The following is a 27,389-nucleotide window of genomic DNA, read 5'->3' as shown; positions in this document are numbered from 1 at the left end:
TTTGGTTTGCATTCCCTTGATCACCGATGTTGTTGGGCATATTTTCTTATGTCCACTGGCCATCTGGTATATCATTTTTGGAAAACAGTCTATTCAGATCCTTTATCCATTTTATAACTGGGTTATTTATCTTTTTATAATTGAATTGTAAGAGTTCTTTATATATTCTAGATACAGGTCCCTTATCAGGGAAATGATTTTTTTCTCCCATTCTCTAGGTTGTCTTTTCACTTTTTTGATGGTGATCTTTGAAGCATGAAAGTTTTAAATTTTGATGATGTTCAGCTTATCTATTTTCTTCTCTGTTGCTTGTGCCTTTAGTGTCATATCTAAGACAATGAATTTTTCCGTAAGTCTCATTTCCCTTTCCTATAAAAACAGAAGCTTGGCCAGGCACAGTGGCTCATGCCTGTAATCCCAGCACTTTGGGAGGCCGAGGCAGGAGGATCACCTAAGGTCATGAGTTCGAGACCAGCCTGGCCAACATGGTGAAACCCCATCTTTACTAAAAATACAAAAATTAGCTGGGTGTGGTGGCAGGCACCTGTAATCCCAGCTACTTGGGAGGCTGAGGCAGAATTGCTTGGCCCTGGGAGGTGGAGGTTGCAATGAGCTGAGATCATGCCACTGCACTCCAGCCTAAGTGACAGAGCAAGACTCTGTCTCAAAAAACACAAACAAACAAACAAAAAAGCAGAAGCTTAATCTATAAAGTCAACCACTCTCACTTTTAGCATTCCATAGAAGAAAGCCTGAAAATCATTCTAGTCATATAGAAGTTGTTTCAGTTTTAAAAATATAGTGAAAAAAATATTTAAAAATCAGAAATCATGTATTTGATAAGGAACACACATTCAGAATGTGTAAAGAACTCTTGCAACTCAATTATAAAAAGAAAATCCAATTTAAAAACAGGCGAAGGATCTAAATAAGACATTTCTCTGAAGAAGCTATAAATGGCCAACAGGCATATGAAAACATGGTCAATATCATTAGCCACCAGAGGAATGTACATCGAAACCATAATGAGATGCTACTTCATTAAAAAGATAAATAATAAAGATAGTAAGAATGTGGATAAATCAGAACACTCACACACAGCTGGTGGGAATGTAAAATGGTACAGCTACTTTGGAAAACAGTAGGGCAGTTCCTCAAATAGTTAAACATACAGTTACCATATGACCCAGCAATTCCATTACTAAGCATATACTCAGACCAATGAAAACATATGTTTATATGGAAACTTGTAAATTAATGCTCAAAACAGTATTATTCATGATAGCCACAAAGTGGGAATAAAGCAAATATCTATCAACTGATGAATGGATAAATACGAGTATCAAAATAAAGCGAGTCACATGAATTTTGTTTCCCAGTGTATATAAAAGTTATCTTTACATTATACTGTAGTCTGTTAAGTGTGCAATAGTGTATGTTTAAAAACAACGTATATACTTTAATTAAAAATAGTTTATTCCTAAAAAATGCTAATGATCACCTGAGCGGTCAGCAAGTAATAATCTTTTTGCTGGTGGAGGGTCTTGCCTTGATGCTGGTGGCAGCAGGCTGGCCAGTTACTGAAGGTTGGGGTGGCTGTGGCAATTTCTTGAAGACAACAATAAAGTTTGCTGCACTTCCTCACTCGGTCTTGCACGAAGTATTTCTCTGTAGCATTAGATGCTGTTTGGTAGCATTTTACTCACAGTAGAACTTCTTTCAAAATTGGAGTAAACGCTCTCAAATCCTGCCACTGCTTTATCAGCTAAGTTTATGGAATATTCTAAATCCTTTGTTGCCATCTCAACAATGTTCACAGTATCTTTACCAGGAGAAGATTCTAGCTCAAGAAACCACTTTTTTTTTTTGCTCATCCCTAAGAAGCAACTCCTCATCCATTCAAGTATGATCATGAGATTGCAGCAATTCAGGCACATCTTCAGGCTCTACTACATTACTAATTCTAGTTTTCTTGCTCTTTCCACTACATCTGCAGTGACTTCCTCCACTAAAGTCTTCAATCCCTCAAAGGGCTGGAATCAACTTCTTCCAAATTCCTGTTAATGTTGATATTTTGACCTCCTCCCATGAATTACAAATATTCTTAACGGCATCTTGAATGGTGAACTCTTTGTAGAGGATTTCAATTTACTTTGCCCAAATCCATTAAGAATCACTATATATGGCACTATATGTCTTCTGGATAACCTGTTGCTTCTGCATCAGCACTTACTGCTTCACCTAGTACTTTTATGTGATGGAGCCTTATGAAATGATGCCTTAAATAACAAGACTTGAAAGTTGAAATTACTCCTTGATCCACAGGCTGCACAATGAATGATGTTTTGTTAGCAGGCATGAAAACAACATTAATCACCTTGTACATCTCCATCAGAGCTCTTGGGTGACTAGTTGCATTGTTTGTGAGCAGTAATATTTTGGAAGGAAATCATTTTCTCTAAGCAGTAGGTTTCAACAGTGGGCTTAAAATATTCAGTTTACCATGCTATAATCAGATGTGCAGTCATCGAGGCTTTGTTTTTTCATTTACAGAGCACAGGCAAAGTAGATTTAGCATAATTCTTAAGAACCCTAGGATTTTCAGAATGGTAAATGTGCACTTGGCTTCAACTTAAAGTCAACAGCTGCATTAGGCCCTAATGAGAGAGCCATTTGAAGCTTTGAAGCCAGACACTGACTTCTCTGTTGCTAGGAAAGCCATAGATGGCATCTTCCTCCAATGTAAGACTGTTTCATCTACACTGAAAATCTGTCGTTTGGGGTGGCCTCCTTCATCAACAATCTTAGCTAGATCTTCTGGATAACTTGCTGCAGTTTCTACACTGCACTTCATGTGAAGTGCTACTTCACCTTGCACTTTTATGTGACGGAGATGGCTTCTTTCCTTAAACCTTATGAATCAACCTCTGTTAGCTTCCCATGTTACTTCTGCAGCTTCCTCACTTCTCTCAGCCTTCACAGAATTGAAGAGAGTTATGGCCTTGCACCGGATTAGGCTTTGGCTTAAGAGAATGTTGTGGCTGGCTTGATCTTCTATCCAGATCACTCAAACTTTCTCCACGTCAGCAATGAGGCTGCTTTGCTTTCTTATCATTTGTGTGTTCACTGGAGTAGTAACTTTAATTTCCTTCATGAACTCTTCCTTTGCAATCACAACTTGGCTAACTGTTTGGTGCAACAGACCTAGCTTTCAGGCTATCTCAGCTTTCAACATGCCTGCCTCACAGCTTAATTATTTCTGGCTTTTGATTGTATGAGTGCAATTTGTGGCACCCAAAAACAATTACAATAGCAACATCAAAGATCACTGATCACAGATCACCAGAAGGTATAATAGTGAAAAAGTTTAAAAAATTGTGAGAATTACCAAAATGTGACACAGAGATATGAAGTGAGCACACGCTGTTGGAAAAACGGCATTGAAAGACTTGCTCAATGCAGGATTGCGACAAACCTTCAATTTGTAAAAACACAGTAGGATATAACAACTATTTATTGAGGCATAATAAAGCAAAGCACAATAAAGCCAGGTATGCCTGTCTATCCATATGATAGAACATTATTAGGTGACAAAAATAAATAAAGCACTGACACAAGCTACAACATGAATGAGCCTTGAAAACATTATACTAAGTGAAAAAAGCCAGTCACAGAAAACCACAGGTTTTATGATTCCATTTTTATTAAATGTCCAGAACTGGGAAATCTGTAGAGACAGAAAGTAGATTAGTGGTTGCCTAGGTTGGGGGAATAAGGCTTGGGGAGAAATAGGGAGTGACTAGCTAAATGAGCACAGGATTTCTTTTTGGAGAGATAAAAATGTTCTAGAATTGATTGTGATGATAGCTGCATAACTGTGAATATACTAAAAACCACTGAATGGTAAACTGTATCATATATAAATAATGTCTCAGTAAAGTTGTTATATAGATAAAATCAGACAGCCATTTTGTATGTTTCTAATGGAGAGGATACCAGATTGAAAATAAGTAATTTTCTAATTAGAAAATATAGAAATAATTTTTAATATATTTTAAAAATATTCATCAACAATATAAATCTCCTATATCCAGTTTTTTCCTTAACAGAAAAGACATGTGGTTACCTCCTACAACTTCATTTAAAATTTAAAATGAAGTTGTAGGAAAATATTTGCAATAAAAAGCATTAGGAGATATACCTAATGTAAATGATGAGTTAATGGGTGCAGCACACCAACATGGCACATGTATACATATGTAACAACCTGCACGTTGTGCACATGTACCCTAGAACTTAAAGTATAATAAAAAAAAAGTTTAATGGTTTAGACAAATATTAATAAGTAGAAGGCGATGAATGCATTTGTAGTATTCACTTTTTTCAGAAATTATAACGCCTGATGGAAAAATAATTTTAAAAATATGTAATATACACATATAGCCACATACCCACACTATTCTGCCACTGAACCCAAAATAAGCTTGCAAATAAAGTTACTATCCCTCTCTTCCTCCTCCTGAGGTGCTCATAGGCTGCTTAGTCAAGATCGGGCACTTGCAAACCACATGACCTCATGAATGCTATCTTATCATATCACAGGTTCCTCAGACTGACCACAATAACTTAAATCAGACAGGCAGCAAAGTAGCGCTAAGTCTTTGACATGTACTATTGGCATGACATTTCTAGCTGTCCAGTTGTGGGGAGTGAAAATCTGACTATCTTGTGTCCACCTGCATCTGTGAGATATGGTTCATAAGAAGCACATGATTTACTGCACTACAGACTCTCAACCACAATTTAAAATTTTAGTTTTTGTAAATCTGAGAGAGCTATCTATTCATCTTTTATCAATTCCTCTTTAATTGACACTTAGTAAATAAGTGCAGCACATTTTCAATTTGAAAAACCATCAATACTATGTTATTATTTATTTTTAAAAATAACATTATTAATTAATTTTTTAAAAAAGAGACAGGGTCTTGCTTTGTTGCCCATGCTGGTCTTGAACTTCTGGCCTCAAGTGATCCTCCTGCCTTGGGCTCCCAAAGTGCTGAGATTACAGGCCATTGTGCCTGGCCCGTTTCTTTTAAAAACTAGTATATCAAAGTCAAATTACTTGATGTAAAAAAAAAAAAAGGCTTTTAAAATGAATTTCTATATTTCAAAATCATGCTATAGTCAAAGAAATAAGACTTTTACATTTAAGAATATAGAGAATTAAAAAACAAGCGTGATGTATTGGGTAGCTTAGTGGATAACAGTATTCAGATTGGCTCTGAAACACACCTCATATAGACCAAGACTCCAGAAGTAACGCAATTCCAAATGATTTTAAAAAACACAATCAAGAAAATAACTATATTTTATAGATTTCCTCTTGTTTGATTAAAAAAGCTTTACTTTCAGCCATTAGATCAATCTCTATGAATGTTATTTTCAGTACCACACTCTAAAAACAAACTGAGCAATGTAAGTCTCTCACTTTGGCTTCAGGAATGCCCCTCTCTACTGATTTTCCTCCTACTTTTCATACTAATCCTTCTTGGTCTCCTTTATGAATTCTTTACTTGCCTCCAAGCCTCTGCATATACGCCTCTCTGCTTGAAATATCCTCTATTCTCCTTTTCCTACCAATCTTCTACTTCTTCTCTAATACACAATTTAGGCAGCCCCATGATCATAGATTTTCTGACATGTTTCTAGGCCATGGTGCCACGTGGTTCTACTACAGTACTGCCCACACGAACTGCTTCTCCTTATCAGTCTAAACTCAACAACTGGAACTATGACTTTTACACACCTAGCACAGCACTGGGATGGAAGTGGCTTTAGGTACCATTTAGTATAACTGCTTTGCAATCAAGAAACTGAGGCATGGCTTAAGGCATGCCTGTGATTTAAAAGATGTTCAAATATTCACTGATTAAATAGATACATGAAGTGAACTGGCATCCTAAGGTCACCCAGCTAATCAGTGGCAGACAGAACTACAATCCAGGTCTCCTGACTGAAGTCCACTGTTATAAAGATGACAGTTTCTCAATCACCTGTAGTATGATGGAGAACAAAGACACACAAAATCTGGAAAGAAATCTAAACTTATCAAATGAAAAAAAAAAAATAGCCTGGGCACAGTGGCTCACACCTGTAATTCCAGCACTTTGGGAGACCGAGGAGGGCGGATCATGAGGTCAGGAGTTCAAGACCAGCCTGGCCAACATGGCGAAAACCCATCTCTACTAAAAACACAAAAATTAGCTGGGCATGGTGGTGCACGCATGTAATCCCAGCTACTCAGGAGGCTGAGGCAGGAGAATTGCTTGAACCCCGGGAGGCGGAGGTTGCAGTGAACCAAGATCATACCACTGCACTCCAGCCTGGACGACAGAGCAAGACTCCATCTCAAAAAAATAAAATAAAATAAAATAAAATAATAAACAAAATCCAGAATTAAGATTAAGAACCAGATAAACTGCATGAATTTTTTTCTTTTCTTTTTTTTTTTTTTTTTTTTTTGAGACTTGGTCTCATTCTGCTACCCAGGATGGAGTTCAGTGGAATGATCTTGGCTCACTGCAACCTTGACCTCCTGGGTCAAGGGATCCTCCCACTTCAGCCTCCCAAGTAGCTGGGACTACAGGTGCACACCACCACACAGAGCTAATTTTTGTAGAGATAGGGTTTCTTCATGTTGGTCAGGCTGATCTTGAACTCCTGAGTGATCCACCCGCCTTAGCCTCCCTAAGTGCTGGGATTACAGGTGTGAGCCACTGCGCTCGGCAACTGCATGAATTTCTAATCCTCCCCCTTCTCCGTTTTATGGATGTGCTTAGAAGTACTGATATGATAATGGAAGAAAAAAGTGGGAGTTAGATGAAAAGTAGGAATAATCAGCTTTTTAAAAAAAAATTTATTTATTATTATACTTTAAGTTCTAGGGTACATGTGCATAACGTGCAGGTTTGTTACATATGTTTACTTGTGCCATGTTGGTGTGCTGCACCCATCAACTCGTCAGCACCCCTCAACTCGTCATTTACATCAGGTATAACTCCCAATGCAATCCCTCCCCCCTCCCCCCTCCCCATGATAGGCCCCGGTGTGTGATGTTCCCCTTCCCGAGTCCAAGTCAGCTTTTGAATGAATGGAAAAACATTTTAAAATGAACACTCAAGCCCTGAAACTAGAGTAAGTTCACAAGATTTTAAAACTGTAGCTCATTTTAGCATCCCATATCAAGTTGAATGACACATTTGAGCACATCCTATTAGTATCACTCAAATGATAAATATGCTTAACACTACAGTCATGCTAAAAGTTTACATATAATTAAAATGGTTTTAGATGTTTATATTTCATTTCCTCATGTCTGGGATCTAAGAGTATGTTACTAGTATGGTCTCTTCCTGGGATTGCTAAAAGAAAGAGAAGTCTCTTTCACCCTTACTGAATTAAATCTGCTTAAGAATTGCTGTAAAAAACTATAAAACCTGTCACTACAGGTTGACAGTTCCATTTCCTTCAAAAAATGCTTATCACCATCTGCCTTTATTTTTCATAGACCCTTGACTTCCAGTTTCCCTTGAAGTGGTTTCTCATGACTTATATTTCCATTCTAATTGTCCAAGAGTAATTGTTGGGACCATCTCTTCAGAAATTTACTGGTAAGTATTAATTAACAGTTTTTCAGTTTTTCAGCTACATTTGAAATCTAGCTCTACTCATGTAATGTAATGTAAAATACTATTTAAAAACTTGCCATCTAGTGCCAGGAAACACAGATGTGTTCAAGGACTAATGGGGCTGTAGAAAAAAAAAAAGACATTGGAGCCAGCTTCAAAGAGTTCCCATTGGCCAAATTTGGGACAATATGAACACCAAGAGAACTGACTGAATTCATGAGTTCAGACTACCATGCCAGGACTTTCAAAAGACCCTAAGAAATATAAGGCTGAATAAGATAATCTTTGCTGTCAAGAAATTCACAATTCAGCTTGACTCTAAACGTCAGAGAGGATATAACGACCATTAATTAGAACAAATGAAATTAAGTACTGTGTTGTCTCACATTTCTGAACCATTAAGTATTCTCTATCAGTGCCAACCATATAGTCTTTATCAAATTAACTTTTCTGCTTTTCCCCACCAAACTAAAAGTTCCTTGAGAGTAGGGCTACTCTTCTCCTTGTATCTAGGACAATTTTAGAAAAAATTCCATCTAATGAGCTTAATATTCAAGACTGATTTTACAATTCCACCTGGTTCTGTTTCTTGACCAGTGTGATATATCCCCTGAAGATATTTATTTGGTCCTCTGAGTACCAGATTCAAATCCCTTGTTTTACATTGAGTCTGTATTCTTTATGTTGGCTGCTCACTCGAATTTTTTCTTAGAACTCTCTTAACAAACCCTCTGGAGGCATATCCTACCTTAGTTAATATTCCTAAGATGCCTCCTTACTTGGTTTCTTACATTTTAAAAGTTCTAATATTTTTCCTCACCTGACTTTTAATTGTGATTTTTTTATTTTCTAGGTGATTTCCTTATCTAGCCTCTTACCCCTCACCTACTAGATCTCTGTGTTCATGTTTTCATTAATTAACTGCAGTTTCTTAATGAAATTACTATCATTAGAGGCACATGTTTTCATTAACAGTATAAAAAAAATTTTCTTTTTTTACCCATGGCAGGAATTAGATACACAGATGCATATAATGGGTAGAACACCAATTATATTCTATGAATACACCATAAAACTGAAAAGTGGTCTAAAAGTCTTGAATAAAGTAAGGTATCCTGTGTGGGATTATTTATTTATTTATTTTGAGACAGGGTTTCACTCTGTCACCCAGGCTGGAATGCAGTGGTACAATCTCAGCTCACTGCAACCTCTCCCTCCCAGGCTCAAGAGATCTTCCCACCTCAGCCTCCCAAGTAGCTGGAACTACAGGGGCACACCACCACACCTGGCTTTTTTTTTTTTTTTTTTTTTTTTGAGATAGAGTCTCACTGTGTCACCCAGGCTGGAGGGCAGTGGCATGATCTCGGCTCACTGCAGCCTCCGCCTCCTGTGTTCAAGCGATTCTCCTGCCTCAGCCTCCCCAGCAGCTGGGATTACAGGTGTACACCACCACGCCTGGCTAATTTTTGTATTTTTAGTAGAGACGGGGTTTCACCATGTTGGTCAGGCTGTTCTTGAACTCCTGATCTCATGATCCCTCTGCCTCGGCCTCTCAAAGTGCTGGGATTACAGGCACGAGCCACCGTGAACTGCCAATTTTTGTATTTTTTGGTAGAGGGTTTTGCCATATTGCCCAGGTTGGTCTTAAACTCCTGGGCTCATGCAATCAGCCAACCTCGGTCTCACATAGTGCCAGAATCACAGATGTGAGCCACCGTGCCCTGACCCTGTATGGGATTATTACAGTTTTTCCCAGACTACAGTATATTATACATTATTTTAAATGCCAAGAAATACATGGAGAAACGTATTGCCTTGGAGTTTTAAAAAAAATTAATCTGGAAACATCTTGCCACCAGTTAAACTTCAAACTCTTCAAACAGAATGCATTTAACAGCAAAGGTAATTTATGTCTTTGAATAAGCTTGTATTTCCTAAATAAGAGGTATATATGAATTGGATTGACTTTTTTAAATCAAGTTCTGTGTTTCTCAAAACATCAAATATGGCTAGGAAATCTCAGTTGCCTGTTTTCAGAAAGTCATCAAATATTTAAAAGCTACAATGCTAGTAGCACCAAATGGAAACTGAAGCAGAATCTGAAAGTCAAGTTGGACAAATTCTGCAGTCTCACAAGGAATAGAAGTTGCTGCAGAAAGAAAAATAAAGAATATGAGCTACGAGCAGATTTTTACTAACTAGATGTTAGGTTCTCATCTGAGAGAAGCACTTCAATTTAATTCAATTAAACAAATGCTTATAGAACTCTAACTATGTTTAATATGTCACCATTAAGTGGGCCAGCAGGATCATGGTAGGGCAGTGGGATGCAGTACATCAGAAGCCACAATGCCCAGGCATGATGAGTTCCATCTCAGCTATCAACTAGCTTTGTAACTTTGGGTAAGTCCCTTAACTCTTAGGGCCTCAGCTTCCTCATTTATCAAATGAAAAACAAGATAAATTTTAAGAACATTTCTGGTTTAAAAAAATATGATTCTTAAATCTCAGCTTTAAGTATTTTACATAGTGATATTGTTCCAAATATAAAAATCTGCATAATAATTTCTAAAATGGACTTCAAATAAGATAAACTGCTTATCCGAGATAAAACAGAACATATAAGAGGAAAAGGAGTAATAGCTACTCATTCAAAGAAGTCATTAAGAATCAGTTTTTGCTGGGCACAGTAGTCGATGCCTGTAATCCCAGCATTTTCAGAGGCTGAGACAGGGAGATCCCTTGAGCCCAGGAGTTCCCGACCAGCCTGGACAACACAGTGAGACCCTCTCTCTTAAAAACAAACAAACAAACAAAAAATCAGGTGCAGTCTTGCACACCTGTAGTCCCAGCTACTCAGGAGGCTGAGGTGGGAGGATCACTTGAGCCCAGCAGGTTGAGGTTGCAGTGAGCGGTGATGGCACCATTGCACTCCAGCTGGGCCACAGAGCAAGACCCTGTCTCCAGAAAAAATAAAGAAAGAAAATAATGGGTTTTAAAAATATAAATGGAGGCTGTAAGATTAAAAAGCAGTGTATGTATTTAACGGGCTTAAAGCAATTTTCACAGAATGGCAAATATAATCTTTCATCATCTACATGGGATGTTCTGGGTAGGGGGATAAAAAACCTATTTACTTGGTTGTATGAGATCCTGAAACTTCCGCATGCTACTTCACACTGCTCTATTTAGAGAAAGAACAAATTTAAGGGAATAATTTCTTTTATTAAGAAGCTGCTACACTGGGAAAACTAATACTTTCTATTATAAAAACATGCAGGATAGCTTGTAACTCCATACACTGAAGTTTTTCTTAAACGTTAACATTTTCTTAAAAGTTAAAATTCACTCATCAGTACAAATAGATAGCACTGTTTTTAATTCTTATTTCTGTTTCTATAAGTAGACTACTGTTGCCAATGGAGTTTTATGGTAAGAATGTCAATTCTGTTCTTGAGTGTCACTCTGTAAACTAGGTAACATACTTGGAGCTTTGTAGTACCTAAAGGGAAATAAAGACTGGTAGAAACAGAAATAAGAATAAGCACTTTGGGAGGCCGAGGCGCACAGACTGTCTGAGCTCAGGAGTTCAAGAACAGCCTAGGCAACACGGTGAAACCCTGTGTCTGATAAAATACAAAAAATTAACCAGGTGTGGCGGCATGTGCCTGTAGTCCCAGCTACTTAGGAGGCTGAGGCAGGAGAATCGCTTGAACCCAGGAGGCAGAGGTTGCAGTGAGTTGAGATCGTGCCACTGCATTCCAGCCTAGGTGACAGAGCGAAATTCTTGTCTCAAAAAAAAAAAAAAAAAAAAAAAAGAATAAGCATGAAGTTAAATAAACCAAAAAACAGTATCATTCAGTATGAAATAAAGAAAAAAAAAATAGCTGCCAACAACTATAGAACCAGATGACTAAGTTCTTTTCTACCTTTAGTATTTTAGTTTTAATCTCTAGATGAAGAGCAGTGCTGAATGAGCCTTAAAAAGGTCTTATTAACTACTATTTTTTTTTTTTTTGAGATGAAGTCTTGCTCTGTCACCCAGCCTGGAGTGCAGTGGTACTATCTTGGCTCACTGCAACCTCCACCTCCTGGCTTCAAGTGATTCTCCTGCCTCAGCCTCCCCAGTAGCTGAGATTATAGGTGCGCACCACCACGCCTGGCTAATTTTTGTATTTTTAATAGAGACGGGGTTTCACCATGTTGGCCAGGATGGTCTTGAACTCCTGACCTTGTGATTCACCCACTTCGGCCTCCCAAAGTATTGGGATTACAGGCGTGAGCCACTGCTTTAAGTAGAAAAATACAAGCATAAGGAAAAAAAAAATCCAAAGAAATACAAAAGGGCATATAGTAAGTTCTCACTTAAAAGTTTTCCACAGGTTCTTGGAAACTGTCATTTTAAGTGAGAGGACATACACAGAAACCAATTTTTTCCCCTCATCATTATAAACAAAACGACATTATTCATGGACATGTTATATGTCTTTCACTTTGAAGTCTCAGTTTCCAAGAACCTATTGACAATGTTGAGGACTTACTGTATTGTCAATCTGATTGTTAAAATTCCTTATTTCAAAAATTCTAGTTTAATAACAAAATGAGTATACGTATTAAAAACTATATTAAGAATGTCTAGGACATTAAAATACTTTTTGATATATATTTAATTAAATCCATAGCTCAGGTTTATATAAACAGATATCAGAATTTAAAAACTTAAGGAATATTCACATAATTTTTTTCTTACATTTTTATTTTTTTCTAGAGTTAGGGTCTCACTGCCACCCAGGCTGGAGTGCAGTGGCATGATCTTAGCTCACTGCAACCTCAAACTCCTGGGTTCAGAGCAATCCTCCTGCCTCAGTCTCCCAAGTAACTAGAACTACAAGGCCCACACTACCATTCCTGTTTATATAAACATTTTCTAAGTCAAACTTCAGTAAGGGCTTTATTTAGATTTCTTTTTATTTACTCAAATTCCTAATCACCTACTTAAAAAAAGATTCCTGTGACATGTAATTTAACTTAGAAAAACTGCCTTTCCCAACAAAAAAGACAGGATGACAGAAGACCAGTAGAAACCAATATAATGATTATTCCTAGAAAGTAAGTAGGTTTTATCTACCTGAGTTGTATGTTGTTTACAGCATACCAAAATAGTTCTTTTTTTTTCCCCAGCTTTGTCTTGAAATAGCTTACATTTCTCTTTTTTTCTTTTTCTGGTTTTTTGTTTTGTTTTTTTTGAGACAGAGTCTCTGTGGCCCAGGCTGGAGTGCAGTGGTGAGATCTTGGCTCACTGCAACCTCTGTCTCCCAGGTTTAAGCCATTCTCGTGCTTCAGCTTCCTGAGTAGCTGGGGTTACAGGCACGCACCACCATGTCCTGCTAATTTTTGTATTATTTATTTATTTATTTTTAGTAGAGACGGGGTTTAGCCATCTTGGCCAGACTGGTCTCAAACTCCTGACCTTAGATGATCTGCCTGCCTCAGCCTCTCAGAGTGCTGGAATAACAGGCATGAGCCACCATGCCGGGCTGTTTCTCTAATTTCTTCAGGAAGGGTGTTTTAGTAGTATTTAGTGATAGAACATTTCTCCTTTCAAGTTCTTTCTTAAAACATCCATTGTTCTTTGACAAATCATAAAAAATTCCGAAGAAATCTTTTTTTTTTTTTTTTTTTCTTGACACAGGGTCTCACTGTGTCGCCCAGGCTGAAGTACAGTGGTGTGATCTCAGCTCACTGCAACCTCTGGTTCCCAGGCTCAAGCAATTCTCCTACCTCAGCTTCCCAAGTAGCTGGGACTACAGGCGCACACCACCACACCCAGCTAATTTTTGCTTTTTTTTTTTGTAGAGACAGGGTTTCTCCATGTTGGCCAGGTTAGTCTCAAACTCCTGTCCTCAAGTGATCCACCTGCTTCGGCCTCCCAAAGTGCTGGGATTATAAGCGTGAGCCTCCATGCCCGGCCAAGAAATCTGTCTTAATAAGTTTATTCTTCAAAAGGATCTGGGAAGTTTAAAATCTAAATAACTACACTGAAATGATCCCTTCCTCCTTCAGGGACTCCTGTGTCTTCACACTCTCCCGCCTATCTCCCTGGTGGTTTTGGTCCTCTCCCGGCTCTCTTGACCTTAAAGGTTGGGAGAACTTCAGAACTTGCTCCTGGACACCCTTCTCTTTATATATGAATGCCATTTACATGCCAGTGAGGGCTACACCTATTTTTAGCCCTGACCTCTCTTCAGAATTTCACACTCACATAGCCACTGCCTATCTGATACCTTCATTTGAATATTTAATAGGAATCTCAACCTTACTACAAACCTTAGAATAAAAATAGAGCTCTTGTTTACCTTTCTCTATGTTGGTCAATGGCACCAACCAACCATTCACTCAATTACTCAAGCCAAAACTCTCTGGAACCAATGAATATTTTTCCTTATGAGATAAACATACTTCTAACACAGCCATATTACATTTCCACTTCTTCCATCCTTCTAAGCCATGTTTGATCTTATCTGGACCATTGTAACAGACTCCTCATGAATTTCCCTCTTCTCACTCTTTCTCTTCTACAATCAGTTCACTGTACAGTAGGAAGAGCAAATGAAATTATAAAATTTTCTGTATGAAACCATCCAAAGACGGCAGGCATGGTGGCACAGCCCTGTAGTCCCAGCTACTCAGCAAGTTAAGGTGGAAGGATCACTTGAGCCCAGGAGTTAGAGGCCAGCCTGAGCAATATAGTGAGACCCCCATTTCTAAAACAAAAACAAAAACAAAACAAAACAAAAAAACCTAAACAACCCTAACCAAAAAAATCCCTAACAACAAACATTCAAAAGCTTTCCACTATACACCCTGGTTTACAAAGCACTACACAGTTGTCCCTCGGTACCTGTGGGAGATTGGGTCCAGGATGTCCCAAGGATACTAAAATCCATGGACGCTCAAGTCCCTGATATAAAATGGCATATTTGCATATAATCTATGCCTGACTTCCTGTATACTTCAAATCATCTCTAGCTTACTTATAATACCTAATACAGTGTTAACGCAATATAAACTGTTATACTGTATTGTTTAGGGAATAATAATAAGGAAAACAATTTGCAGCTGTTCAGTACAGCTACAGATGCAATAGTCTTTAAACAATGTTTTTGATCCAAGGTTGGTTGAATCCACTGATGCAAACCCATGGATACAGAGGACCAATCGTAAATAATCTGACCTCACCTGCCTCTCTAATTTTATCTTATACCGTTTTTCTACCCTTCACTATATTCCAGCCACACTAGTATTGTTTCTCAAAATGACCATTTCATTTTCTTCTAAGGTCTTTGGGCTAGTTGTTTCTTCTGTCTGGAATGTTCTTTCCACTAATTTTCACATATTAAGAGGCTTCTGGATGGGCATGGTGGCTCACGCCTGTAATCCCAGCACTCTGGGAGGCCAAGGCATGCGGATCACAAGGTCAGGAGTTCGAGACCAGCCTGGTCAACATGGTGAAACTCCAACTCTACTAAAAAAATACAAAAATTAGCCAGGCATCGTGGTGTGTGCCTGTAACCCTAGCTACTCAGGAGGCTGAGGCACGAGAATTGCTTGAACCCAGGAGGCAGAGGTTGCAGTAAGCCAAGATCATGCCACTGCACTCCAGCCTGGGAGACAGAGCAAGACTCCATCCAAAGAAAAAAAGCAGCTTCTTGGCATTCCCATGCAACTTATATGTGATCTCATCTGCAAAACCTTTCACAAACATCATTTTTTCATTAGAAACATTTTCACAAAGTACCCAGTACATGCCAACGTTGTTCTATATACTGGGGGAAAAGTACTCAATCTCATTAATAATCAGGGAAATGCACATTAAAACCATAATGAGAAATCTCTTCATAGTCACAGAATGGCTAAAATAAGAAAGACTGACAATTCCACATGTTGAAGATGTAGAACAGCAAGAACTTTCTTCACTGCTTATAGACAGTATAAACTGGCATAAATCACTTAAAGCAATGTTCTTAACAGACCAACTGGAAATAATCCCAATGTTCACCAACATAATAGATAAATAAATCATGGTATATTTATACAAAGGAAAATTACACAGTGATGAAAATGAACAACCTACAGCTACATTTTAAAATGACAAAGTAAAATCTCACAATGTTGAGCAAAAGAAGCAAGACACAAAAGAATACACACTGCAAGAAGCCATTTATATAAAGTTCAGAAAGTTAAACTACTGTATTAGAAGTCTGAGATCATGGTTACCTTTGAGTAGAAGGGAGGCAGTATGGGTTAAAAGAGTATGAACAGGGCTCTGGGGTCTATTTCTTGGGCCTGGGTGATATCTACATGAGTGTGATCATTTTGTGATAATTTACTGAGCTGGAAACTTTTGACTTGGACATGTCTCTGCATGTTATGCTGCTATACAAAACCTTTTTTTTTGAGACAGGGTCTCACTTTGACACCCAGGCTGGAGTGCAGTGGTGTGATCATGGTTCACTGCAGCCTTGACCTCCTGGGTTCAACTGATCCTCCCGCCTCGGCCATTGGTGTAGCTGGGGCTACAGGTGCATGCCGCCAGGCCTGGCTTTTTTTTTTTTTTTTTTTTTTGTAATAGAGTCAGGGTCTCCCTATACTGCTCGGGCTGGTCTTGAACTCCTGGGCTCAAGTGACCCTCCAACCTCGGTCTCCCAAAGTGCTGGGATTGCAGGCATAAGCCATTGCACCCAGCCTACAAAAGTTTTTTTTTTTTTTTTTTTTTTTAAGCTTCTGTTCTTTATTTAACTTTTATGATTATGAAGCCATTCAAATGTTAAGTATAATAACCAGGGAACTCACACTAGGTCTCCTTTGTGAGGAAGCAATGGAGAACTTGTTATTTAATCTTAGTATCAGGAATAGATGTGGCTCTTCTAGCTAATTGGTCTGTTGTCATAATATAGACACTCTGAAATGTTTAAGTGACCAGGTTTTGTGTTGGCTGCAAAACCTTAGAGCCAAATCTGAGGCCCACTTATAGGAAAGATATATTTTTATGGTAAGCATTTTTATAATGGTCTTATTCATGCTTCCATATTATATTTCTACAGTTTTTTTTCTTTCCTTTTGCTCCCAAAATTGTAGTTTATTACTTTGTAGCGGTTGCAAATTTCCTTAATTCTATCTGCAACAAGGAAGCGTATTAATAAATAAAAATGCTTTAAAGGTTTTTTTCTTTTTTTTAAAAAAAGATGCAGTTTGTTTGATTTCTACTCTTTAAATCTACACAATCTAGCTTTCAATTTTCATAGTAGAAAATTCTAACCTGTTGATTAATTTTCTTTTCATGTTTGGATAAGGTAAGACTGCTTGCTTAGGCTACACGTGAAAAACTGACATCAAAGTTAAACTTCACGTGAGTTATTTTCTGGCAGTCCTGATGAGACTATCTATCTATCTATCTATCTATCTATCTATCTATCTATCTATCCATCCATCCATCCGTCCATCTTTCCAATCCATCCTATCTATCTATCTATCTATCTATCTAATCTATCGATCGATCGATTGATCGATCGATCGATCGATCGGAGTCTCACTCTGTTGCCTGGAGTGCAGTGGCATGATCTCAGCTCACTCCAACCTCCACCTCATAGGTTCAAGTGATTCTTCTGCCTCAGCCTCCCCAGTAGCTGGGGTTACAGGCACACACCACCATGCCTGGCTGATTTTTGTATTTTTAGTAGAGATGGGGTTTCACCATGTTGGATGGGCTGGTCTCAAACTCCTGACCGCAAGTGATCCACTTGCTTCAGCCTCCCAAAGTGCTGGGATTACAAGCATGAGCCACCACACCCAGCCAGAATATCATGATTTTTAGTCAAAGCATATGACAGGGAAAATTAATGTTTGTTGACTGATTTTTACATTAGTTTTAGAAATAAAGTCAATCTATATGTAAGTTTCAGCAACATTAAAGCTTCCTTATCATGAGACATCAAAATTTTAAATGGCAGGTTGCTTTATTTTAATCACAATTTCCTTTGAGAACACCTTTTGAACATAAGTAATTCCTAGGGTTCTCAAAAGAATAAAGATTTCTAGAACACACTTATTTGTAACTTGTTCTTTCATGCTATGGCTATAGATTTAAAAATATGATAATAAATACACACAAATAGGTAAAGATTATATGTAAGATCCTGAATCCCTCAAACATTATCATGGCTGAAAATTAATATTTACAGGACTGATTTCCCAAATTTCAAAACAAATAAAACTGAGCCACATCTAAGATTTACTGTTCTGTTTATGTTTTATTTCTTCTTCATTTAGAACTGACTCTTAGACTGACTACCCCAGGAGGTATTACCCAAAACACACAGACTTTAACTGAAGGGTGTAATACCAGGAAAGGGTAATGTCTAAACTTTTTCCTTTGAGGTTTAAATTCACTTAGTGGTCAAAATGAGTTTTCTTTTTTTTTTTTTTTTCTTTCTCTTTCTTCTTTTTAATCAAATGAAAGTTATACTACCTTCTCAAATCTCATTACTGTGAATATACATTATTTTATAAATAATTCAAAACAAGAAATATGGTATTCCATTAGTGTTTAGCCAAATACTATCATTAAAATAGAAAACAATAAAGGACAAGAAAATTGACCTCGAGCCACATTAACATCTCTCTCTAATCAAAACATATTAGTTTAAATACTTTAAATTACTCAGTATAGTACTTAGTAAAACCAAAAGTTTTGTGAGTTGAATCTCACAGATTCAAGGTAGTGCCAGTTTAAAAAGCATTCAGATACTAAGAAATCTGTTAACTGATATTAGGCAAGTATCCTTTTTTGCAATCTCAGTAATACCACCATGAGGGGGAAAATAAGACAAGAGTAAAAAGACTTCCCTCTGCATGCAACGGTAAATACCACAAATCTATTCTATAGGTATAAGCACAATTGTAGTTTAGTTGAAGTAACTTTGACATCTATGCAAACCATCAAGAGGTTTTACACCACAATAAAAAAATAAAATATTTGCCATGAAAATATTAATTGATCATTCTAAGTCATGCTAATGAGGTTAAGGGGAAATAAATCCCCCATATTAGAACAGAAGATGCTTGCTAAAAAGACAATTTTCAAAAATGTTATTAATTATAACCAATAATTCACAGAAGATATTCAGCACACAAGTGTCAGTCTTATAACCAGTAATAAAGTGTTGTTACAATACAGAGGAAGGAAGAAAGAAATATGTGAAGATCAAAATTTATCACTTACCTCATGATTCAGCTCTGCTATCTGATCTTTCAGTTCCCTAATATACTGGTTAGAATCAGACTTGTTAAGCTGTCCTTGAAGCTTTCCTTCTTCTTTCTGTTTTGTGGCAAAACAACAAAGCAAAAACGAGGCAATTTTTCACAGCATGTACTCAAATATTTCAAGGTATAGGAAAAGCATAGGCATATACCCTTTAATTACCTGAATTCTGAACAAATCCATTCTCAAACTACCTCTGACAGACAAGTCATAGTGAACTATGTTGTTATTTATTTATTTATTTATTTATTTATTTAGAGACAGAGTTTCGCTCTTGTTGCCAAGGCTGGATGGAGTACAACGGTGCCATCTCGGCTCACCGCAAGCTCTGCTTCCCGGGTTCAAGCGATTCTCCTGCCTCAGCCTCCCAAGTAGCTGGGATTAACAGGCATGTGCCACCACACCTGGCTAATTTTGTATTTTTAGTAGAGACAGGGTTTCTCCATGTTGGTCAGGCTGGTCTCAAACTTCTGACCTCCTGACCTTAATTATTTAATTTAAATAATTTAAATTATTTCTTTAAAAATGCTTAATAAAGGTTGTTACAATAAATATAATTTATAAAATATATCTTTTGAAGGAGTCTCAGAAATCAGTAATTGAATGGGTCTACTGATGAAAAAATCACCCTAGAATTTCAAAGTAATTTATCTAGTTATTTTGAGGGCAGACGATTCTCTACTCATACTGTAAGGGATTCAATACTTAGTCAAGAAGATGGCAAGCTTCCCATATTCTTTCATTCTTGGGAATCTGCTTTTGCTTGGGGAACAGAAAAGGGGGGAAAAAAAGAAAAAGTTGTCCAAATCACTCTAGAAAGGAGAGGACAGCTCTGAGTCTCCTCTGTTTAATTAGCTCTTGATGTGGACTGGAAGTCCTAGATATAACTGATTAAAAGCTGCTTCTGATCCTAAGAGTTTGTTTCAGGTGAGCATTGGGACTATTTTCTAGGAATACAGATAGGTAAAGAGAGGCACTTTTTCTTATACCACCTGAAAACATACAAATTATTTTTCAGATAAAGAGTTGTTTTGTTTTTGTTTTTTTGAGATGGAGTCTTGCTGTCACCCACACTGGAGTGCAATGGCGCGATTTTGGCTCACTGCAACCTCTGCCTCCCTAACTACCCTTAGTTTGTTCTTCAACTCCTTTCATCAACTTATTCCTGCAAACTCCCTGTTTTTTGTTTGTTTTGCTTTGTTCTCTTTCTTTTGGCAATCTGTCTTAAAAACCTTTTACTAGAATATGGCCTGCTGAAGTGGTTTAGTGTAATTAATATTGGCATACATATAAAAGCGCAACTACAGCTTCTATAGGCTTAACATTTTTTTCTTATGCAGTCATGTTCCACATAATGATGTTTTGGTCAATGACGGAATGAATACATGATGACAGTCCCATAAGATTATAATAAGAAATTCGTAATGCCTACTGACATTGTAGTTGTACAATGTCATAGTAAAACACATTACTCATGTGTTTGTGGTGGTGCTGGTGTAAATAAATCTACTGTGCGGCCAGTTGTATAAAAGTATAGCATATACAATTACGCACAGTGGATAATTGATAATAACAAATGACTATGTTACAGATTTATGTATTTAACGTACTATACTTTTTATTATTATTTTAGTGTACTCTTTTTACTTATACAAGAAAAATTAACTGTAAGCCTCAGCCTGGTCCTACAAGAGATATTCCAGAAGAAAGCATTGTTCTCTTAGGAGATGACAGCTCCATGTGTAATATTATTGCCCCTGAAGATATTCCAGTAGGACAAGATGTAGAGGTAGGAGACAGTGATAGTGATGATCCTGACCCTACGTAAGTATAGAATGGTGTGTTTGTGCCTGTTTTTGTTGTTGTTGTTGTTTTTTGTGAGACAGAGTCCCCTTCTGTCCAGGCTGGAGTGCAATGGCACAATCTCGGCTCACTGCAACCTCCACCTCCCAAGTTCAAGTGATTCTCATGCCTCAGCCTCCTGAGTAGCTGGGACTACAGACGCACGCCACTACGCCTAGCTAATTTTTGTATTTTTAGTAGAGACAGGGTTTCACCACATTGGCCAGTCTGGTCTCAAACTCCTGGCCTCAAGGGATCCACCTGTCTGGGCCTCCCAAAGTGCTGGGATTACAGACGTGAGCCACCGCACCCAGCCACGTGCCTAAGTTTTTAATAAAAAAGTTTAAAGAGTTAAAAAAAACAGCTTATAGAATAAAGATATAAAGAAAGAAGATATTTTTGTACAGCTGTATAATATATTTAAACTAAGTATTATTAAAAGAGTCAAAAAGTTACAAGAAATTAAGTTTATAAAGTGAAAAAGTTACACTAAGCTAATTTATTATTGAAGGAAGAAAAATTAAGAAAATAAATTTATAGTCTAGATTAACTGTACTGTGTTTATAAAGTCTACAGTAGTGGTGCAGTAATGTCCTAGGCCTTCACATTCACTCACTGACTCACCCAAAGCAACTTTCAGTCCTGCAAGCTCCATTCACGGTACCATGCTCTATACAGGCGTACCATTTTAAATCTTTTATATCATATTTTTACTGTATCTCTATGTTTAGATACACAACTCCTGACCTTTGTCTTACAACTGCCTACAGTATTCAGTTGAGTAACATGCTGTATAAGTTTGCAGTCTAGGAGAAACAGGCTATACCATATAGCTTAGGTGAGTAGTAGGCTATACCATCTGGGTTTGTGTAAGTACACTCTATGATTCACACACTGATGACATTGCCTAAGGATGAATTTCTCAGAACATATTCTAGTTGTGAAGCAATGCATAACTGCATATTGACACATACTAATATCAGATACAGTTATCTAAGCCAAAACTGTCTTATTTAACAATTACTATATTCCAAATATACTTCTAAAATATATACAAAATACACCTTATGCTTTTTAGCCATAAGCCCATATTTAGGAAAAATATATATTCTTCTTTTGAAAATTTGGTTAGAAATACTAGTTTAACCCAACTGCCAGAGAAAAGGCTGAACAGAATAGCAGAGATACTAAGTCAGAGTCCTAATCAAATCATCTCTGAGGCCTTCTCTGTTTTCTCATTTACATGGAACAATAAAGTCCCTCTATTATTTAAACCAGTTTAAATATAAATTTCTGGCTGGGTGTGGTGGCTTATGACTGTATTCCTAGCACTTTCAGAGGCCAAGGTGGGAGGACTGCTTGAGCCCAGGAGTTCAAAATCAGCCTGGGCAACATGGCAAGACCCAGTCTCTACAAAAACATTTTAAAAAATTAGCTGGGCATGGTGATGGGCACCTGTGGTCCCAGCTACCAGGAAGAGTAAGGCGGGAGGATTGCTTGAGTCTGTAAGGTTGAGGCTGCAGTGAGTTGTGTTGATATCACTGCACTCCAGCCTGGGAGACAGAGTGAAAACTTGTCTTAAAAGAAAAAAAATTACAGATTTTTGCCACTTGCAATCAAAATAATAGCTATTATATATTAAACAGTTATAACACTTATAAGCCCTTCTCATTTGAGATTCCCAAAGGATTAAGCCCTAATGTCTAAAGCATCATTGTATGTGTATGATTTAATGCCTGTGCATCTAGAGTAGCACCACGTACTATCCTTGGAAGAACTGAGAAAACACAGTTGACCCGTAACATGGCTTTGAACTATGCAGGTTCACAAATATGTGGACTTGCGTCTGCCTCTGTCACCCTGAGACAGCAAGACAACCCCTTCTCTTCCTCCTCCTCCTCCTCAGCCTAATCAATGTGAAGATAAGAATGAAGACTGTCGCAATGATCCACTTCCATTTAATGAATAATATTTTCTCTTCCTTATGATTTTCTTAATAACATTTTCTTTTTTCTAGCTTATTTTAAGAATACAGTCTACAATGCGTGTAACATACAAAATGTGTTCATCAACTGTTTATGTTATCAATAAGGCTTCTAGTCAAAAGTAAGCTCTTAGAAGTTAAGTTTTGGGGCAGTCAAAAGTTATACATAGATTTTCCACTGGCAGGGATCAGCACCCTTAATCCCCATGTTGTTCAGGGGTCAATGTAGTTTACTCAAACCCTTTTCTGTAGAGTTTAATTCTCTTGTGGAGCTCTGGTGGAGAAATACTGGCACTTATAATGTGCCAGGAGTTTTCTAAGCTGCTTATGTGTAATCATCACAATGATCCTGTGTGACATGGAATATTATTATTCCTACTTCATAGATGAGGAAACGTAAATGAAAGTCTGAGTGAATTGGCTGCCTAAGAGTCATAGAGATGGTCAATACATTTTTCACCTTAATTTATAGCATTCTGAACATGAGAAACAATTAGGCAGATAGAGATTTATGCAAAGAATCAAGCAAATTTGCTTTCTTGGATTTGTTACAAAAGTCTATGTATTTACCTTAATGTTTATTTTAGCCTCTGATAATTTAAATGGGAACTACAATATATAAAGAATTGAAGATGAAATGCTACAGCTACTTGCATTAATGGCCCTAAGCTAAAGACTCATATTAAACACACACGCTGTCCAATACCATTTACATGTGCTTATGCCTGCCTCTTATTTTTAATCACCATTTTTAAAATGAAATATTTTAGGCCAAGCACAGTGGTCCATGCCTGTAATCCCAGCACTTTGGGAGGCCAAGGCGGGCGGATCATGGGGTCAAGAGATCGAGACCATCCTGGCCAACTTGGTGAAACCCTGTCTCTACTAAAAATACAAAAATTAGCCAGGCGTGGTGGCAGGCGCCTGTAATCCCAGCTACTCAGGAGGCTGAGGCAGGAGAATCGCTTGAATCACGGAGGTGGACGTTGCAGTGAGCTAAGATTGTGCCACTGCACTCCAGCCTGGCAACAGAGGGGGACTCCATCTCAAAAAAAAAAAAAAATTTTTTCAAAGGCACAGAATAAGAACAAAAGAGTAATATAAGAAAGATAAACTCACCATTAAAATTCAGCCTGTTTCATAACTATCTCACCCTAAGATTTTCCTTGGCTCTGGACTTACTCCATTTTCAGTTCTGTCTGTATACCCTCAAAGTGGAAAAGGATGACATCAAACAGAGAATAAGAGAGTGAGTGAAACAGGAAGGAAGAATGCAGAAATTGGAGGGGGGGGGCACATGAGGAAGAATAGCTCATTCATATAAAAGAAACAAAATCATTATTCTCATAGGAGGTATTCTCCAAATCCCGTATGTGACATGAGAAGTGTCTGAGTAAGCATCTGAGTAAACTGATACACTTCCAAGGAGTACTAATTTGGTAAGAATCACTCATTTGGATACATAAGCTCAGCTGTCCTTTTAGGTGTTTTTTGTTGTTGGTGGTGGTGGTGGTGGTGGTTTTTTTTTTTTGGTGGGAGCAGGGGCGGGGGGGGCTGATTTTGGTATGAGGTCATACTCACTCCCTTGGTTGATTAGATGAAAAGTGAAATCCACTACTAGGAAGAAACCCATCTGGATGAGATAGAAAGGTTAGATGTTTGCAATATGGAATCCAAATTAAAGAAAAGTATCTTTGAATCTGGTCCTTAATAAAGGTAAAGTTCTTGAGGATTTTGGACATCTCACAGCAATAATACGTGGGATAATACAACATTTTCAGGGCAAAGAAGATGACAAAGGCCAAGGTAAACTCTAACATTGTAAGAGAGAAGTTCAAGAATGCAGAAAGACTTTAGGTTTGAAAGGCAGTAGAATGACTAGTAACAATAATTAACACCAATTCTTTCCTCCAGAGAAACTTGCAATGAAAAAGAATTCTGGTAAAACAAGAATCATTAAATTCGTTATACAAAAAGCTACCAAGTGACTCCGAAGATGTTTTTTCCAAAGGTGGGTCTTAGTAGGCTTTAGCTAAAAACTTTGTAATAGCACTTTGATTTCTTTGGAGGAAACACAGCATTTGATGAAAAACAGGGAAGCTAAGAAATTTTACAACAAAAAAGATGGATAAAACAGGGAAGCTAAGAAACTTTACGATAAAACAGATGGAATATTTTTAACTTTAAAAGTGTTTCTTGAACTTCTATTCACTGTCGAAAAAAGACGGAATTTCAAAAAGGAAAACTATATTGTTTTATTAAATCCAATTATATAGTTGTCTTATTTAGATTTAAATAAAATTTAATAAAGCTTAATGTTGGGTTTCTTCCGCAAAACTTTAACAAACAAAAAGTTGGACTATGATGACTATTAAGTCATTGTTTCCACGGTGAGGCACACATACATAAACACATGCACACGCACTCAGAAAACAAACAACTTTTAAGGCACACTAGATAAACTGAGGAAAGAGAAAGGGTGATTAAGCAGTTCCAGGCTACGGCAGTAACCCCTGGACAAGCAAATTACTATCTCAGCATATTTGTCACACATTAGTGGCACACCAGTGTGACAGACCAGTTAGAAAGCTCTGCATGGGATATTCTGATTCAACAGTCTGCCTTAAGGCAGATTGTAAAAACAGAAGTAAAAAGTGAGATGTCCTAAATGCTATTTAATAAATTAAAATATATCAATAATCATTTATCAAAAGTCTGTGATTTTTATGTTCTACATTTTATGCTCTCATTTAAACATGTTAATTCAAAGCCTTTTAGGATCCTCCTTAAAACAGGATAACTATATTTACAATACCAAAAGACATAGCAATGAACTACTATATTCTAAGTAGATATAAATTTAATTTTAGTTCTGGGACAGTTCATTCAATTATCTAATGTTTAAGATTTTTTTCTAAGTATTTTTATAGCTTTCTATTTTCAAACAGTGTCCACATGGTTGTTTCTGATAAGCAGGTGGGAAAATGTCAACTACACTAATAAATTTACCCGAAACCTGCATTTTCTTGAGGTTTTCTTTTGGTCTAGCTGATAACAACAGATTGCCAGTTAACTGGTTTCCTAAGAAAAATTAATTAGGTAAGTAACAAACTTAAAGCCCCAACATATCAACAACTTTGGTATTCTGTACTTTCACTGAAGAGGCCTTAAATACATACCTTTTGTCATATACCACAAATGAAACTTTATAAAGAGGGCATAACATAACATGTGTAAAAGGTGTAAATGCATATTTCACTCTTGGCTCTATCTTTGAATAATTCTTTTAGAGATTACCAATACAATGTCCATAATAATTTGATTCATATTAAGGTCTTAAGCCAAGAGAGCTTTGTATGTATGAGGTTCTTAATTAAATGGTCATCAATAACTCAGTTAACGATACGCATATTTAAGTGTTTAGGGGTAAAGTATAACAATGTAACTTTGAAGTGCATTAAAAAATAAGATCCCTACAATGGAAGATGAATATCTGATAAAGCAACAGAAAGAGCAAATATATCAAAATATTAATAGAGTGGAGATAGTGGGCTTATAGGTGTTCACTGTATGACTCTTTCAAATTCTATGTTTGAAATTTTTCACAGTGAAATACTGGGAGGAAAAGTTATCGACAAAAAACAATTCATCCCCTCTTTCCTCCTATCATCTGCTAAAAAGTAAACACTGGTCTACCCTGCACTTCTTTTACATATATGAAAAGATATAAGTCCCCTAAAGATTACTTTAGAGTAGGCTCAGTTAGTTTATCCCTTTAATATTTTACTAGGTTTTGTGGCTGTTAACTTCAAGATCTATTTGTTCTTCCCCATTACGTAGTGATGATAGGATTGGAATGATCCCACCCTAACTCTATGGGTGGGATCTGACTGGTCAAGTCTACACCAAACAGGATAATCATATCTGTTTTGTACAGCGATGAGTTCAGGGGTTGTTCAAATAGTGTGACTCATAACTTTTGCTGGTAATTATACAGTACAGCTTCTTATTCTGGATACTATGATATATGGATATAAAGCTCCTCTGTTAGCCATTTTAATACAATGAGGAAAACCTCCTGAGGACAGAAATGACAAAAACAGTAGAGCCTTCAGAATCATGGTTTGTTGCAAGTTGTAGCCCAAATCAAACTTTTCCTGAAGCATATTCTACTTCTAGACTTTTTAGTTATATAAGCCAATAAATCCCTTTTATTATGTAAGCCACTTTGAACTGGATATTCTATTATCTGCAATAAAAACATACTACCTAATAAATATTTTTTAAATGGCTAAGGAAATGAATATAGTAACATGAAGAATATACCCTAGAAAACATTTAAAACAGTGATCCCCAAAGATAATAAGAGAAGTATCTCTTTAGGAGTTTTATAAACATACAGATCAAGGAAACTCACCCCGACCTCCTAATTCTAAGTATCCAGGAACAGGACTTGAAAATCAGTGTATTCTGAAAGCTACACAAAGAGTGATTCTGACACAGCCAGTGACCTACATTTGAAGTATACTGGTTTGAACAACCTTTGAAAATTAAC

General features: G+C 37.1%; 1 protein-coding gene across 9 annotated transcripts in view; it reads right to left on the bottom strand.

Moving 5' to 3' along the window:
- The window catches only part of LOC105485393 (ecotropic viral integration site 5), a 288,203-nt gene that overhangs the window by 31,824 nt on the left and 228,990 nt on the right, over positions 1-27,389 (bottom strand). For all 9 annotated transcript variants that reach the window (XM_011747705.2, XM_011747712.3, XM_011747708.3 and 6 more), the window contains one exon: positions 18,970-19,065. In XM_011747705.2, coding sequence (XP_011746007.1) covers positions 18,970-19,065 — 96 coding nt within the window. The remainder of the gene's footprint in view (positions 1-18,969; positions 19,066-27,389) is intronic.

This window comes from Macaca nemestrina, chromosome 1, assembly GCF_043159975.1.
Source record: "Macaca nemestrina isolate mMacNem1 chromosome 1, mMacNem.hap1, whole genome shotgun sequence".
NCBI lineage: Eukaryota > Metazoa > Chordata > Mammalia > Primates > Cercopithecidae > Macaca > Macaca nemestrina.
The sequence above is the reverse complement of the archived record's forward strand: the minus strand, read 5'-3'. Positions and strand labels throughout refer to the sequence as shown.